Source organism: Symphalangus syndactylus, chromosome 20 (assembly GCF_028878055.3).
Source record: "Symphalangus syndactylus isolate Jambi chromosome 20, NHGRI_mSymSyn1-v2.1_pri, whole genome shotgun sequence".
Taxonomy (NCBI): domain Eukaryota; kingdom Metazoa; phylum Chordata; class Mammalia; order Primates; family Hylobatidae; genus Symphalangus; species Symphalangus syndactylus.
In genome coordinates this window covers 27216738-27234827 of record NC_072442.2, presented here as the reverse complement: position 1 = coordinate 27234827, position 18090 = coordinate 27216738, and the positions used below count along the sequence as shown (strand labels likewise).

Here is an 18090-nt window from a genome sequence, read left to right as displayed (position 1 = left end):
TCTGTTTGTTAGTTTTCCTTCTACCAGACAGGACCCTCAGCTGCAGGTCTGTTGGAGTTTACTAGAGGTCCACTCCAGACCCTGTTTGGCTGGGTGTCAGCAGCGGTGGCTGCAGAACAGCGGATTTTCGTGAGACCACAAATTCAGCTGTCTGATAGTTCCTCTGAAAGTTTTGTCTCAGAGGAGTACCCGGTTGAATGAGGTGTCAGTCTGTCCCTACTGGGGGGGTGCCTCCCAGTTAGGCTGCTCAGGGGTGAGGGACCCACTTTAGGAGGCAGTCTGTCCGTTCTCAGATCTCCAGCTGCGTGCTGGGAGAACCACTACTCTCTTCAAAGCTGTCAGTCAGACAGGGACATTTAAGTCTGTGGAGGTTCTCGCTGAGTTTTTGGTTGTCTGTGCCCTGCCCCCAGAGGTGGAGCCTGCAGAGGCAGGCAGGCCTCCTTGAGCTGTGGTGGGCTCCACCCAGTTCGAGCTTCCTGGCTGCTTTGTTTACCTAAGCAAGCCTGGGCAATGGCGGGCGCCCCTCCCCCAGCCTCGCTGCCGCCTTGCAGCTTGATCTCAGACTGCTGTGCTAGCAATCAGCAAGACTCCGTGGGCATAGGACCCTCCGAGCCAGATGCGTGACACAATCTCCTAGTGTGCCGTTTTCCAGGCCCGTTGGAAAAGCGCAGTATTAGGATGGGACTGACCCGATATTCCAGGTGCCGTCTGTTTCCCCTTTCTTTGACTAGGAAAGGGAACTCCCTGACCCCTTGCGCTTCCCGAGTGAGGCAATGCCTCGCCCTGCTTCAGCTCACACACAGTGCGCTTCACCGACTGTCCTGCACCCACTGTTAGGCACTCCCTAGTGAGATGAAACCGGTACCTCAAGCAGAAATGCAGAAATCACCCGTCTTCTGTGTCGCTGGGGCTGGGAGCTGGAGACCGGAGCTGTTCCTATTCGGCCATCTTGGCTCTAATCCTCTCTCTCTTTTTTTAAATTGAGACACAGTCTTGGTCTGTTGCCCAGGCTGGAGTGCAGTGGCACAATCTCAGTTCACTGCAACCTCTGCCTCCTGGGCTCAAGCGATTGTCCTGCCTCAGCCACCTGAGTAGTGGGACTACGGGCATGTGTCACCACGCCTGGCTAATTTTTGTATTTTTAGTAGAGACAGGGTTTCTCCCTGTTGGCCAGGCTGGTCTGGAACTCCTCGCCTCAAGTTATCTGCCCGCCTCAGCCTCCCAAAGTGCTGGGATTACAGGCGTGAGCCACTGCACCCGGCAAGGCTCTTATCTGGCCTTAATTGTGTTTTCTTCACTTCTGCATGCTTGCAGCCTTGTACTGGCATAAAGACCATGCTTAATCGAGGTCTGTTGAATTAACTGATAAATGAACGAAAGACCTTTCAGAGCAGAACCAAGTGCTGGGAAAGGGACAAAGATAGGGAATGGGGAGCAAGGTGGCATTGGAAAGCACCATTAAAGAACTTGCCTGGAGCATCTGCTTCAGATTTGCTGTAATTTCTACCAGTTTTATCTTATCTTTGGTTACACTAGTTCACCCTCTTTTATGTGGCTTCATTGTTCTTTCCTTTCCTTGAGTGTTTCCCTTGAGCTAGTAATTTTTTCTTACAAAGGTCTTTTGCAGACCCACTCTCCTGTTCTGTGTCCCTCCCGCTTAGGGTTTCCCAGGGAGTTTTGGTTCGTATGTGGGCTTGCAGTATTTGGGTAGCTGCTTTCTCCAGCACTATAATTTCCCTTGTACCATTTTTTTTCACCCAGGCCTATAACAGAGAGATGGCTGCAGATTGTTCCCATGAATAGCATCAATCTCTTCACCTTCTGGAGCTTCAGCTTGTACTCTTAAGATGGAATCCAGCTGGCTGGGTGTAAATATGCTTTGTTTGTGCCAATTCAGTCTCAGCAAGTGTTTTCATCAAAATTAGAGGCTGAAATTGCTGGCTGCTAGGGCATTCCTGGTAACTGAACATTTTTCTGGTTGGAGATGGGGAGTCATGCCCTAGGCCCTTTATGCAAGAGTGCACCATCCTAATTTCTTGCTGTTTTTACTGGAGGATGTCTTCAGATCTGGCACACCATACTACATCTGAGCAAGAGAGTATTTGGTCCCATTCAAATTTGTTGCTAGAATCTAGGGCCAGCCTTGGTCTAACCTGTAAAATAGGTATAAGGGAGAATCCTGGTGAAACTAAGCTATATTGCCCTGTCTCAGCCCAGATTCACATCCAAAAGAAATCAAAGACCAACTCTTATAAAAGCCTTGAAAAGTAAAGTATGTAAATCTTCACCATTCATTGTTCACCTGAAGTGATCTTGAGGGCATCTAGGAGAAAGTTGCTGAGCTCATTGTAGAGTTACACCATCACTCTACTAAAGTCGCACACTTCTCAAGAGCTGCTTCCATCCTCATATAAGCTCATTATTACCCTCTTCCCTCTCAGGGGATGCCAATATTTTTTTTATTTGAGGCAAAATTCACATAACAGAAAATTAATCATTTTAAAGTGCACAATTGGCTGGGCATGGTGGCTTATGCCTATAATCCCCACACTTTGGGAGGCTGAGGTGGGCCAACCTCTTGAGCCCAGGAGTTTGAGACCAGTCACAGGCAACATGATGAAAACCCATCTCCACACAAAATACAAAAATTAGCCGGGCATATGATGTGTGCTTGTAGTCCCAGCTACTTGGGAGGCTGAGGTGGGAGGATTGCTTGAGCCGGGGAGGTCAAGGATGCAGTGACATTTAGTATATTCACAAGGTTGTACAACTATAGGTTCTATCTAGTTCCCTAATATTGTCATTACCCAAAAGGAAACCCTGTACCCATTAAGCAGCCATTCCCCCCTGCACCAGTATATTTTGTTATTTTTAATATATTTAAAAAACAACAACAACAAAAAACAGAGACAGGGTCTCAGTATGTTGCCCGGGCTGGTCTTGAACTCCTGAGCTCAAACAATCCTTTCACCTCAGCCTTCCAAGGTGCTGGGATTACAGGCATGAGTCACCTCTCCTGGCCCTCTTCCAGTATATTTTTTTTTTTTTTTTTTTGAGATGGAGTCTCGCTCTGTCGCCCAGGCTGGAGTGCAGTGGCACAATCTCGGCTCACTGCAAGCTCCGCCTCCCGGGTTCACGCCATTCTCCTGCCTCAGCTTCTCCGAGTAGCTGGGACTACAGGCGCCCGCCACCACGCCCGGCTAATTTTTTCTATTTTTCAGTAGAGACGGGGTTTCACCGTGATCTCGATCTCCTGACCTCGTGATCCACCTGCCTCGGCCTCCCAAAGTGCTGGGATTACAAGCGTGAGCCACCGCGCCCGGCCCAGTATATTTTAAAGCCCCCCTGGGCTATTCAAAAGGGTATCCAGTGCCAGGCGCAATGGCTCATGCCTATAATCCCAGTACTTTGGGAGGCCAAGACGGGCAGATCACCTGAGGTCAGGAGTTCGAGACCAGCCTGATCAACATGGTGAAACCTCATCTCTACTAAAAATACAAAAATTAGCTGGGGATGCACTCCTGTAATCCCAGCTACTCGGGAGGCTGAGGCAGGAGAATCACTTGAACCTGGGAGGTGGAGGTTGCAGTGAGCCAAGATCATGCCACTGCACTCCAGCCTGCACGATGGAGCGAGACTTCATCTCAAAACAAAAAACAAAACAAGAAAAACAAAAGGGCAGCCAGGGCTGAGAACCATTAGCGTCATGCAATCTCATTTCCCCTATGCCTCTCCCTACTTAGAACACCACTGTTTATCCAGGTGGCCAAGTAGCTAAATCAAAGGTTCTCTTTAGAAATGTGGGGGCAAGTTCTGTTTTTTTGCCCCAGTCACACAGGTACCACTGGTTTTAGCAACCTGACTCCTCCTCTTTCAGTATTTTTCTCCAGCATCTGCACTTCATTCTCACTGGCCTTTGCTCTCCAAGAAGCCTGTTAAACAAATCCTCTCTAAGGTAAGAATTCCCTCTCTTTCTCCCCATTCCTTAAGGGTCAGCTGATCTCAAGATGCCTTGATGTTTGCCTTTTAATTGACAAAAAAGCCTTTCAGACTCAGAGAACCCCTCTCTAATGGTGCATTTTAGGCACTAAACAGATGGGGAGAGGAAGGAAATGTTTTAGGAATGAAGGAAACTTTTCCAGTTACTCTTCACCTAAGAATGACACATATACTGAACAAAGGATGGGGTTTGCAGTTGGAAGATAGCGTGGTCCTGGGCACCAGTAACCTAATGTCTCAGAGCCTGTATCCTTACCTGTAAAATTATGATAATATTGATCCGAAAGAGTTATATTTCCATAAGTTGCAGCCATAGGAACTGAGTCTGGTTGAAAATGAATTTATTAAAAGGATATTGGTTGGTTCACAGAATTGCTAGGAGAGTTGGCAAATCAGGGGTTATAAACAGAAAGGAAGAATGCCACAAAGCAAGCAGCAGAACTTAGGAGACCACTCTACTGTCACCAAGTACCAGCTGCTGCAGCTCATCCTGCCAGCACCACTGGCACTGGGGGCTGGGTGTTCTGTCTGCTCCGTCGCCCCAGAATCTATACATTGCTGCCATTTCCCCCACCACTGCTAGAAAGAATTATCCACAGCCTATGCTTCTTTGTGTCACTAGCTCCCAATTCAAAGTCTGTCACAGGTTTGTTTGCATGGTTAAAGCTAGACTATGTGTCTCATGTCCTGTGAGAGCAAGCACCTGGCATTTTCAGCCTGCAGAGTGGGAGAAGGCCCTGCCTTCCACGACGACTCCTAAGGTGGGGAGGGTTCCCCAGATGAAGGGAGGGAGTTCAGACGCCGGGCATCCAAAAATAAAGACAAAGATTCCTTTTCCAATTGTGGGGGTTAGTGAGACAAAGTGTATGAAAAGCATAAACGCTGAAGTGCCATGTTGGTATTGGTTAGCAACACTTTGTTCACACTGTCACGTATTGCACTGCATTTCCTCTTTTTCCTCCCTCTCTTCTTCTTTCTGTCTCATGCGCAGTTATGTGCCCTCCAGCCCGGGACAGGGCACGCTCATAAATGCTGAGTGAATACAATATTCTGTTGCCTTTGCTTGTTTGATGAAGCAGGTTGGTGTTTATTGGTTTGTCCCCCTTGCCAAAGGCCCTGATTTTCATTTGGGGATCCATGTAGTTCATGGGAATCAGATTCCGTTCCCAGCACCAGCAATAGGGGTCATATCCTAAACTAAGTCGATCAGCATATTCCATCTCCCTGGCCATAGCAATTGGTTCAGGAGCAGGCAGGTGACCTAAGCAGTTCCAATCTGAGTTACGCTTGGCAATTTTGCAAGGACAAGAACATCCTCTGTTTTCTTGCTGAACTATGAACGAGAATGCGTGTAGCATTGGGAGCTCCTGGCAGCCCTCTTGGAATCACCAGGGGAGTCAGACTTAGAATGAAGTGAACATTGTAGAAGGCAGGGCCACAGGACAAAAAGAAACCAGGTGTTTTGTGCCCATTTAGCCAAAATGGGCACAGGATAAAGCTATGCCCAAATCCAGACTTCTCCTTTGGACTTCTCAGTTATATGAGCCAATAAATTCCATTTATTATTTAAGCTAGAATGAGTCAGGTTTTCTGATTCATACAACTGAAAGTATCTGATACCTGCTTTGCTCCTTCCCTGCCTCATGATAATAGAATTACTGTTTATTCAGTGCTGGCTAAGAGAGAGTCTTTTGGAAATACAGATCAAAATTACTATCATGCTCTCACGATTGGGAAACAGCATAATATATGCTCTAGAAACAGAACTAACTAAAATTTAAAATAGAGTAGCCCTACCTAGCCTCGGCCAAATTTTAAAAGAAATTTCAGTAAACATCTTTTATTATTCTTTGGCCTAGAAAGATGAAAATATCAAGGAAGTAAGAGAAAACTCTGTTAAACAAACAAAATTAAACAAAACAAGAACGCTACACCAGGCCAAGCACAGTGGCTCATGCCTGTAATCCCAGCACTTAGGGAGGTAGAGACAGGAGGACTGTGTGAGCCCAGGAGTTTGAGAACAGTTGGGGCAACAGAGTGAGACCCGGTCTCTACAAAAAGTTAAAAAAATTAGCCAGGCATGGTGGCGCCGCCTGTGGTCCCAGCTACAAGGGAGGCTGAGGCAGGAGGATTGCTTGAGCTCAGGAGGTTGAAGTTACAGTGAGTCATGTTCATGCCACTGCACTCCAACCTGGGTGATAAGAGTGAGACTCAGTCTGTTTTAAAAAAAAAAAAAGTCCACCCCCCACCCTAAATAACACCTCCCCACACCTAAACACCTAAACCAAAACAAACAAAAAACATAATGCAAAGAAAGCAAAATGTATTCTATCTAACCTATAGAGGGAAGTACTATGGAGTGATATCCTACCTGGCTGTCCTAAGGCAGATTCCTAAAAGCATAGCCTGAGACAAGGATGCTTACGTTAGTGATTTATTGAAGAATGCCCTTGGGAGAAACCTGAAAGGGATTAAGGGAAGCAGATCAGAAGATGCTAAGCAAGAATGAAAAAAAGAACTCTTACCTCAGCCTGATTCTGCAGAAAGCTCTGTCTGGAGCATAAATTGCTCCAAAGTTTGTCTCATCTAGAGGCAAGGGGGCCTGTATACCAGTAGGATGACCCTAGAAAGAGGTGGGGTGGAGGCAGTGTGTGTAATTTCTTAGGCATTTCTGGGCAAAGTAGCTCCTGTCAGCCAAGGGAAATCTTCCCACGAAGATGCAGATGTAAGTAAACATCAGCTAGGAGATGGGTGCACGAGCCTGGTAGAGAGAATCCGGGCAGACAACCAACAGCACTTGTAAGAACTGATATGGCCAAAGGTTCTCTTGAAAATTCCCCTAATTTGCCCATTTTGAGACTTTATTTAAAAAAAATTTCAGAAAATCATTCTTTTATTGTTATTATTATTATTTTGCTGCTTGTAACACATTAGCAAATTTATGAAAATTCTAATTGGATGCCATTTCATGTTTCCATCATCCTTGTCTTCTAGGGACAGCTTCTTGTCAGTTCCTCTAATTCTCCTTTAAGTTTATGTGTCTCTGGCTGGGTGGTGGCTCACACCTGTAATCCCAGCACTTTGGGAAGCCAAGGCAGGTGATCACTCAAGGCCAGGAGCTCGAGACCAGCCTGGCCAACATGGTGAAACCACGTCTCTACCAAAAAAATACAAAAAGTAGGCAGGTGTGGTGGCGTGTGCCTGTAGCCCCAGCTACTTGTGAGGCTGAAGTGGGAAAACTGCTTGAACCCAGGAGGTGGAGGTTGCAGTAAGCCAAGACCGCGCCACTGCACTCCAGCCTGGGTGACACAGCAAAACTCCATCTCGGGAAAAACAAAACAAAACCAGTTAATGTGTCTCTATGGCCCTCAGTTAATTCTTCAGTTTCTTCCTCCGCAGGTACTAACCACATTACTGTTCACCTGTATATTGCATTTTATTTTTGTTAATGGTCAGTAAACCTTTAAAGTTACTTACACATCCTTTCCGCACTTTTAAACTAACATGTACATCTGGTTTTGGTTTTTTGTTTTTGTTTTTGTTTTTGAGACAGAGTTTTGCTCATCACCCAGGTTGGAGTGCAACGGTGCGATCTCAGCTCACTGCAACCTCTGCCTCTTGGGTTCAAGCGATTCTCCTGCCTCAGCCTCCCGAGTAACTGGGATTACAAGCCCCAGCCACCATGCCCGGCTAATTTTTTGGTATTTTTAGTAGAGACAGGGTTTCATCATATTGGCCAGACTGGTCTTGAACACCTGACCTCACGTGATCCACCTGCCTTGGCCTCACAAAATGCTGGCATTACAGGTGTGAGCCACCGTGCCAGGCCCTACATCTGTTTTAAGTTTGGTTGTTACTTTCATTCTCTCACTTTTTCTCATTGTTAGTTAGATGTGCGCACAATGTACATATACCCTAGAGTGAGTTCAGTGCACTGAACCCCAGCATGTGATGGCAGGAACTCCGGACACGTTTTGCACACAGCTTAAGTTCCCAGCTGTTCCGTGTCCTGCTATTTGACTTGCTTGAGCTGGTGGAGCTTAAAACTAGAAGCTTTCTAGGCTGTCCTGATACTCTTCAAAGTTGTGAGCATTGTGTGAGATAACATACCTGAAGGCACACAGAAATATAAGGTGATAGTATTATGCACACTGTGATTGATATGATATTTATATTTCAAATTCCAAATCTGCTTTCGGATGGTTGCCTTTTGGGTTCTGAGATGACTTCATCTCTTACCAATGTTTCTTGGGCTGTAAGTTGCTAGGATTTGACTTTCTCTTGCAGAGGTGACACAGAGCGAGTAGTCACTTGTCAAGGTGAGTCAACACTACGGGGACCCAGGCATGGAGCAAATTGAAGTGGAGGTTTTCAGTGATGCCATCTCTCTTCTTCCTTCTCTATGTTCATCTTCTCAGGAGCCTCCCATGCCCTCAGGGTGGCCGCTGGATTTTCAGAGCCCAATTCACTGGGCTGTAACTACATTTTCCATGAGCTCAGACAGACAGCCTCCTCAACAAATAAATGAACTAAACAAAGCCAAAAACCTTCCGTTCTATGTCCCATTAGCTTTCAGGTCTAGATGACATGTTAGGAAACTGCTGGGCTCTATTAAGTGTCAATGGCTGGAAACTGTTCTTACCTTCCATTTCTCTCTCCCACTCTTTGAGATGATTATTTCACACCTTCCTCTCTTTTCTCAAACCTCCAACACCTACTCCAACATCCCTACTCTCAGCTAGTGGCCTTGCTTTCCATTTCATTAAGAAAATAAAAGCAATCAGCAGAGAACCTTCTCCCAATACCTCACCTACCCACTTAATTGTACCTATGCCCATATATTCTGCCTTCCCATTTGTGACTACTGAAGTGTCTGTATTTCTACCTAAGACCCATCCCTCCACTGGTATGCTATCCCTTCCCAATTACTCATACTCAAAGGCATGGCTCCAGCAATTCTCCCTTCTCTCTAATGGGTCATCACATTTTCCCTCTTTACTAGATCATTCCTATCAGTATACAAACAATCTGTAATTTCTCCCATGTTTAAAAAACAAAGACCTGGAGCGATGGCTTGCACCTGTATTCCCAGCACTTTGGGAGGCTAAGGCAGGCAGATTGCTTGATCCCAGGAGTTTGAGACCAGCCTGGGCAACACAGTAAAACCCTGTTGTCAGATCCTGGGGTCTGGGTCCAGCCTATGCTGAATACAAGGGCAGTGGGTGGATGGGCAGAAAGAACACTTGGGGGGCTGTAGGCAGGTGAAAGATGATTTTATTCAGCAGCAGCTGTCATCAACAGCTTTCTCATACTGTCCACCTTTATCTCAGCTGTCTGCTCTGGCTCCGCGGCTCCTGCCACCCTCACAATGCGGTTGCATGGCTAGCTCTCCCTTGCCTTCAGGGTCAGCAGCTTAACTCTTTCTCTCTCTGGGCTCCGGCGCGAGCCATGCTGTGGCTCCCCTCTGTCTGTCTGCAGGATGGACAGCTCTGGTTCTCTCTCTTTCTTTCTCTGGGCACCAGTATGCCCGCCATGTTAAGCCATGTTGAGCGGAGCCGAGCCCCAAGAGCCATGTCTGTCATGCACAGTGTCAACAGGGCAGTTATACCTTTTACAGAAAACAGTGGCTCAGGGCCATGTATGAACTTACACAAACAGGTTACATAGCAAGTGGAGGGATGCCCATGCACGCCAGACTCACCAAGTCATGCAGGCCTGGATATCCGCCTTGGCCTATTCCTTGACCAAAGCACATCCATGTACCTTACACCTGTCTCCACAAAAAATACAAAAATTAGCCAGGTGTGGTAGCGTGTCCCTGTAGTCCTAACTACTTGGGAGGCTGAGGCAAGAGGATCGCTTGAGCCTGAGAGGTCGAGGCTGCAGTGAGCTGTGATTGTGCCACTGCACTCCAGCCTGGGCAACAGAGTGAGACCTTATCTTAAACACCAACAAACACGACAACAACAAAACTGTTCCCATTACCTAGACATACCTGCCGCTGGATTTCATACAGGCATCTCAAACCTAAAAGTTCCCAAAATCCAATACCTAATCTCTTTTCCCACACACTCCAAGCCCCTCCATTTAGCATCTTTTCTCCTGCCTTCTTTGTCTTGGATAATGGCAAAGCCACCTACCTGGTCACCCTCACTAGCTCACGAAGTCATCTTTTACTTCTTCTTCCCTTTTACCCATGCAGTTGCTAAATCTTGTCAATCCAACAACCTAAACATCTCTAAGTTATCTTCTTTTTATCCTCACTGAACTTGCCAGAATTAGCTCTTGCCTGGATGGCAGCCATCCCTTAGCCTTGCCCACATGGTTCCTGGAATTTTCTTGCTAAAACACAGGTGGGATCCACACCATTCCTCCTCACGAACAGCTCTGTAAGCTTTCCATTTGCTTTGGAATAAAGCAAAACCCCATTCGTGTGGTATTGAAAGCCTTCATCTACTTCTAGTCTTTGCAGGCATGGCTTCTGCTGCTCCTCCTAACACATCTTGTATTCCAGCCACCAGTCATGAAATCCCTCTCTGTGCATCTATCCTTGCTGGTCTCTCTGCCTGGAGTGCTCTTTTCTCCATTTTTACCATTTGAGAATTTCTATTATTAAAAACAATAGAAATAACGGTGATTTCTGAACACTTGTTATATGCCAAGTATTATATTAAATGTTATGTATGTATTATCTCTTTTAATTTTCAGAGAAATGAAATAACTTGCCCTGGTTAAAATGGCTGAAAAAGGACTGATCCAGGATTTGAACTTGGTTCTGATGTTGAAGAGCATGATCAAGCAGTATTGGTGAACTTTTCTCTGACTCTTCATTATTTTTATTTTTATTTTCTTTTATTTATTTTTGTATTTTTAGTAGAGACGGGGTTTCACCATGTTGACCGGGCTGGTCTTGAACTCCTGACCTCAGGTGACCTGCCCGCCTCGGCCACCCAAAGTGCTGGGATTACAGGCTTGGGCCACCGAGGGAGGTGACTCTTCATTATAATGGCTTTTGTGTGTTCCAAAAACAAGTTTTTGCTTTTTGTTTTTTAAGCTTACTATATAGAAACAGTTTTATTACAGAAGTTAAGCACACAGACTCTGAAGTCACACTCTCCAGGTTTGAGTCTTGGATCTGTTGGTTGCCAGCTGTGTGACCTCATGCCTCCTCTCTTTATCTTTGAAATGGGAATGATAATAGCACCAGCCTCATAGGACTATTGTGAAGATGAAATGAGTCAACCAATGTCAAGGGTTTTGCACAGTGCCTGTTATGTAACTCTTGTCCAGCAGACACATCCAGTCCTGTGTTGTGTCTATGTTCTGTGTCCCTTCCTAGATTCTGTCCTCTGGGAGGGGAGAGATCCCCTTCATTCATTTTCCAATCCTCCTGTACCTCGCACAACAGACCTTTCGCCAGATTGGGTGCTCCACAAACATTTGTCAAATTGAATTTGTAAATCTGCATGTGTTTGTGCTGGACAATGAGACACTTACAAGTTTCTGGTCTACGCTATGCTTTAATTACCTACGAATCTTGTAAAGAAAATGGTTCTTGAATCAGTCTGGTCATCTAAAAGCTTTTTTTTGCCCTGTTTTAAAAAAATCCACATCAACTCTTTGTCATTTCTTGGTGCTAGAAACATTTCAAATCTCTTCTACCTAAATGTTTGAGGTGATGGCTATCTGGAATGCCCTGGTTTGATCATAATATATTGTATGCATGTATCAAAATATCACATGTATCCCACAAATATGTACAATTATCATGTATCAAATACAAAAATTAAAAAAAAAATCCAAGCCATTGCCACTCTGCTTCTGTGAAGAGGAAGCCTTTTTACCTTCAAGCCTTTCCCAAGTCCCTTCCACTTGTAAGGCCACACCTTTTCCTTAGGGAAAGAGGAAAGAAACACCTGTCGCAAGGTTCAAGACCTCTCAGATACAATTGGAGGTATTCAGTTGTAGGTAAACACAAAGCTGTAGGTAAACACAAAAGTGACTGAGGTCTGGAGCTTTGGGTTTCACTTCTAACCATAAGCAACTGTGTACCTGCTAAGGAAGAAGGCTGCAGACCTGAAAGAAGCCTGGAAGGCACCACAGAAGGCTTGGGGATTTCTGAGAGGGCACCGGCTCAAGTTACATTCCCATATTATTTCACTACCCTCATGCTTGTTTATTTACATTTCAGGCTGCCTCACTAGGTGTGGCTGCAGGAGTGAAGGGGCTGGAAGAGGTTTCAAAGGAGAGTGAACGTGGTAGAAAAGGAAATATTTGATTAGAAGTTAACATGTCCTCTGGGGCTTCTTTGACTTGGAGTACTGTAAAAGTGCATAGTGTAATAGTTGAGCACTCCTGGGGGTGGCGGGCGGTCTCTTTGTACAGAGTTGTAGCTTTGTTTCTGATGAGTTGCAGCTGCTGTGCATAATGTAGACTAGATCAAATGGGGCATGGAGGAGAAGAGCCATTCACAGGACCAGAGTGACGGTGCTCGCTCTCATGGCAGAATACTAAATTAATCATCTTCACCTAAACTTGTGCTTTCTCCCGGCCTGTACTTCGGTGAATACCTGCAAGTTGCTTAGGCTGTAACTTGAAGTCAGCCTACAGTCCTCTTTGTCTCCAGATCCTGTCCACTCTCCTTTCCGAAGGTCTTTCAGATCCATTTCCTTCTTTCCACCTCCACTGGCACTGCCCTCATACAGAGTCTCATCATGTCTTCCTGTATTGCAGCTTCCTTCCAGGTCTCTCAGCCTCAAGTCTTAGGCCTCCCATTCAATTTTCCGTGTTACCGTCAGAGGGATTTTTCTAAACTAGCTTAAAACCCGTCCGTGGTTCTCCATGGCCTTCCAGATCAAATGTGCTCCCTGAAGACTGGCCTGTGAGCCCCTTCACACCGGTAATCCTAACCCTGCATGCAATTCCCAGAACACAAGGCATTTGTTCTCAAATCCTGCAGCTTTCTTTGCTTGCTTCTCCTTCTGCCTGGGATCCTTCCCATCCTCCATGGTTTCTCTCCTCCTTTCCTCCTCCTCAAGTTCAGATATTTCCCTCACCTGTATCCCTCTGTTGTAGGATTCATCACAAACTACACTGAATCTCTTGACTGTGCAGAAGAATGAATTGTTTCCCAGCATCTAGCTTTGACATAAAAGTTGCTCAATAAATACTTGACAAATGAATGAACTCTATTAAAGTAGGGTTCAGTCATAGTTCAGGGAAGGGGCCCTGAAATAGCTGGCTCTGAAAGAAGGAAATACCAGTTATTGCGATAATGTTGTTAGATGGGTGGAGTTTCACATTCCATTAAGGCATACAGTTTTGTGTTTCTTCAGGCTAAAGAAACTAAAGCCTATAAAGGCTGATTTAAAAGACCTCTTCTCTAGACTTGATGAAACGCTGTAATTGCAATCTTTGGCTAACACTGAGGAGTTCAGGAATGCCAAGCAAGTGTTTCCAGAAATGTCAAACCTGCTGTTTTAAAATATGTCATTCCAGGGCACAGTTAAATATACAACTTGCTCCGATGAGGTGTGAGAAGTGGGCCGGTGAGCTGTGAAATGAAATCTGCCTAATGAGGGCCAAGGCCAGCACACACAGGGACCTATTTGCAGTAAAACAACGTGGGGTGACGCCTAAGAAATAGACAACATTAACACAAAGGGAGCCTACTACGTAGCACATTTCCGCTAGACATAAAAGAGACACCTTTCCAGGCAGCAACTCTAAAAATGAATGCATCACCTAGTGAGGTGCGAGCCTTCCTCCCCACGAGGCGTCCGATGCAACCGCACGCGGACAGCGGGGCTCCAGCAGAGGCGGAGCGGATGCGGAGACAAGGCGCCTAGGAGACTGGGCTAAGGCTTTGACTGTCCGAACGAAGATTCTTTAGAACCTATTGATTTTTTCTAGTCTTACGATTCTTTCGAACCTTTTCATTCTTTCCATTCTCGGTTCTAAGCATTAAAGCGCAGCTGAGAAAGGCAGCAACAAAGATGGGAAGGGAACTAGCAGGAGTTCTCAGAGAAAAATGGGTGATAATTTAGGGGAGAAGCCATAAAGAAGAGACTGAGCGAGAAGCAGAGCACACGCAGAAGACGAAACAAGGAAGAGGAGAAGAGAAGAAGAACCTTGGCGAAGGAAGAGGGTGACCAAACTCGTCCTGGACGGGAGGAGGGCAGGCCCGCCCAGAGGGAATCGGCTGCTTTAAGGGAAGCCCCGCCCCCTGGTGGTGACGCTCCACCAGGCCCATCCGCGATTGGCTGCGGCCGGAGGGCGGAACGCGGTTGCTAGGCGAGGAGGGGATCCGGCTGGCCCCCGCCGCCGGAGCTTGGAGCCGCGGGAGCGGAGCGGAGCGGAGCGGAGCGGAGGTTAGCGGCGTGGCTGGAAGATGGCGAGCGGCCGGGACAAGCGGCCGCCCTGGCGGCTAGGGCGGCTCCCCTTGCTCCTGTGCCTGCTGCTACTGGGGAGCTCGGCCCGGGCGGCTCACATCAAGAAGGCAGAGGCGACTACGACAACGACGAGCGCGGGCGCCGAGGCGGCCGAGGGCCAGTTCGACCGTTACTACCACGAAGAGGAGTTGGGCTCGGCTCTGAGGGAGGCGGCGGCCGCGGGGCCCCCCGGCCTGGCCCGCCTCTTTAGCATCGGCCGCTCGGTGGAGGGTCGGCCGCTGTGGGTGCTGCGCCTCACGGCCGGCCTGGGGTCGCTAATCCCTGAGGGCGACGCGGGGCCCGACGCTGCGGGGCCGCTGCTGCCCGGCCGGCCCCAGGTGAAGCTGGTGGGCAACATGCACGGCGACGAGACCGTGTCGCGCCAGGTGCTGATCTACTTGGCCCGCGAGCTGGCGGCCGGCTACCGCCGCGGGGACCCGCGCCTGGTCCGCCTGCTCAACACCACCGACGTGTACCTGCTGCCCAGCCTCAACCCCGATGGCTTCGAGCGCGCCCGCGAGGGCGACTGTGGCCTCGGCGACGGCGGCCCGCCCGGTGCCAGCGGCCGCGACAATAGTCGCGGCCGTGACCTCAACCGCAGCTTTCCCGACCAGTTTAGCACCGGCGAGCCTCCTGCCCTGGACGAGGTGCCCGAGGTGCGCGCCCTCATCGAGTGGATCCGCAGGAACAGGTGAGTGTTGCCTGCCCCCTCCCCGTCCGTGTGAGCCTCCAAGGGCCGAGGCTGGTTCCGGCACCCAGTAGGCGCTCAGACAATGCTGGCATGAGGGGTGGCGGTGGTGAAGGTGAAGGGAGACACCTTGTAACGGGGACGGGGCCCAGGCCGCGTAGCCTTCCGTCCTGCTAATCATCAAAGAGTTGCCTCCTAGAGGCTGTCATTTGTTCAAGGGATGGCTGGAGGGGACACTCCTTTCTGACATTCTGGTCCCTATTCTTACAGGGGCATAGAATATGAGCGAGAAGAGATCTTAAGGATAACCTAGGTCAGCTCACACATTTTATAGATAAGCTGTCAATGTTGTTATCTTCTATCAAAAGTGCCTAATGTTATAGGCGCTGTGCTAATTTTTTCTGTGACTGCAGTATCTCACTTTATTTTGGCCACAACCTGATGTCATAGACACCATCAGTTTTGCATACGGGGAAATTGAGGGTCAGATTGGTTAACTGATTTACGTAGGAGTGTGGCTGGGACTTAGAATTAGGCAATCTGATTCCCGATAGTCCTCTTAGCCACGGAGGGAGACTGGAGCCCAAAAATGGCAGATGATATTCCCAGGATCTTCCCCTTGCTTATTTGACAGAAGCTGGTTTTTCTCCAATTTTTACCTCTGACTCAGCTTAAGAAGATATGGACTTAGCTGGAGAACTTGCACAGATCTGTGAGCCGCTTCATTTTGGACTCTGAGAGGTTTGCGATGTCATTTGTGCACCTTATTAGCCTGGGCAGAATGGCTAATGGTCACACTTTTAATACACACTTTGTTATTAAGCATTGCGTGAGGTTTAAAAAATTACAAAGTAGAAGAATGAGGACCTCAGGAAATTAGTATAAAACAAGAGAATGTTATAAATATTTATGAGGTATGTTGGCGTACCCAGTTAAACTTTATAGGAATTGTTCCCACTGGCAAGATGTGTGTGGGCTGCAATAACACGGACCATCTCTGTGGAAGAGGTAGAGCTTGAGCTATCTCCAGAGATGGGCAGGATTTTCAGCAAAAAGGAGAGGAATGAAACAAAAGGGAACTCACTCCAGATGGCATAGTGTCTGAAGTGAGCAGGCATCTCTTCCCGTTTTCTAGCATCAGCTTTCCCCCATTTTTGTATCTTCATAAGGTTTTTGAAGCAATAACTGATCATTCCATCTGGATTAAAAGAAGATTTCTGAGGGACTCCTAAGATGAAGAAGTTTCCCTGCGGGACTTAGAATCATTTCTTCTGCAAGATTTCAGTCATATATAGAAGATCTAGAAAATTCTTGGGTGTTAGGACAGTTCCTGAGTCTTTTCATCTTCTATCTTTTACTTTACTCCTCTTGATAAGCTCTCTTGTAGATACATAATTTCACATAGACTTTCCGGGAGGATTTTTTTTCTTTTTTTTTCTTTTAAATACGATCGTGTCATGACCTCTGAACATCTGCATAAGAAATATGACTTTGACATACACTTACTGACAGAGCTGTGATGGCCAGGGCTTTTTGGAGATGATACATCAAATGCACCGTTTGCATTGCTTAAATGTTTAAAATGCTCTGTCCTTGCACCTTTAAAATGCTGTGATCCTTGCAGGGATGTAAATTCTGTGCCTGGATTTTTCTTTTCAGTATTAGTTGTGCCGTGACCAAATATGAAAATAAGCTTTTTCTTGGTGCAAGTCGCCTTGAGGCTATACAGAGTCATTTTGGTCTGTGGCTGTGGACTACCCTAATCATATCTGTTCTTCAAATATGTAACTCTAATTAATCAAAAGGGAAAGTAGGTGATCATATATGGTGAACAGTATATCCATCCTAACTCAGTCTTCAAAAATTCACTCAAAATTCGTACTCTGTGCTATTAACCAATAACAAAGGACACTGATATGTGAATAAAATTAAAAACACAAGCACACACACAATTTGATGTTGATGCCTAAATATAGCGTCAACTTTATGGATAGGATGTTTTTAAAAACTCAAACATTAGTCTGTATGGGAAAACTACCTTTTTCAGTGTATTTTGTGAGGTAAACCATTTGAGTAATTTCGTGATATCCTATTCACCCAGCTATATTCGAATTAGATTTTTGTTATTTTGAATATGTAAAATTTTAAGGCTTAATTTCCTCCAGCTTAGGAAAATGAAGTTTATTTTCTTTGTTTCACTTTATACTTCATCCAATGGATGTTGAGGCAAATACTTAAGAAAATATATAAAAAAATTAACTTTATCATTCAAATGAAGATTTTATAGTTGACCCCTTTTTTTATAGTTGACCCTTATACTTCTTTAAGTGAATATACCTACTTAAATTTTCATAGGAGATTAGCATATAAATGATATTTGGATGTGTTTGTGAAAAGCATTATCACAGTGTTGAGAGTGGGTGCAGATGATTTTTTCGGGGGGCTTATGTATACATATCTATGATTGAATCTTTGAAATTTAGTTTGTCTGATATCAAGTTATCTTAATTTTTTTTGAGTTATCTACAGGGTTACCTGGATAGCGTTTAATAGAGTTAATTTAGAGATTAACTGTTTAATATTTATAAACTCATTTGTAATATCTATAATATATTTACCAGCTACTTTAAATCTTATGCCAGGAATGATATGTGATACTGAAGTCAAGTATGAGAAACATTTGAGAGAATTGATTTGAATGGAAACCATAAAGTACCTTTCAAATAAGATTGGAGTTGATTTGCAAAGTTGATTTGACAAAAACTCAAAGCATAATCTTACAGCCATTGTAGTCACTTTCTTTTGAAATCTTCATTATAAGAGTGACATTGGTACTTTAAAAACTGTGTAATTACAATAGGGAAAATCGAAGTGAATTTTATTACTCAAGTAGATTGCAAATATTTCATTGTTCAAAAGTATTTGATTAGGCCATTTTGACAATATTTCTGAGAAGTGTTGGAAGAAATGTTG

General features: G+C 45.9%; 1 protein-coding gene across 4 annotated transcripts in view; it reads left to right on the top strand.

Moving 5' to 3' along the window:
• The window catches only part of CPD (carboxypeptidase D), a 135449-nt gene that overhangs the window by 28825 nt on the left and 88534 nt on the right, over nt 1-18090 (top strand). For 2 of the 4 annotated variants that reach the window (XM_063628649.1, XM_063628652.1), the window contains exons 1-4: nt 579-701; nt 1762-1868; nt 3831-3955; nt 10708-15120. In XM_063628649.1, the coding sequence (XP_063484719.1) occupies nt 14390-15120 (731 nt within the window). In that variant the 5' untranslated portion in view covers nt 579-701; nt 1762-1868; nt 3831-3955; nt 10708-14389. Of the gene's footprint in view, nt 1-469; nt 702-1761; nt 1869-3830; nt 3956-10707; nt 15121-18090 lie in introns of those variants that run through there. The other 2 variants (XM_063628650.1, XM_063628651.1) reach the window with 2 other exon arrangements.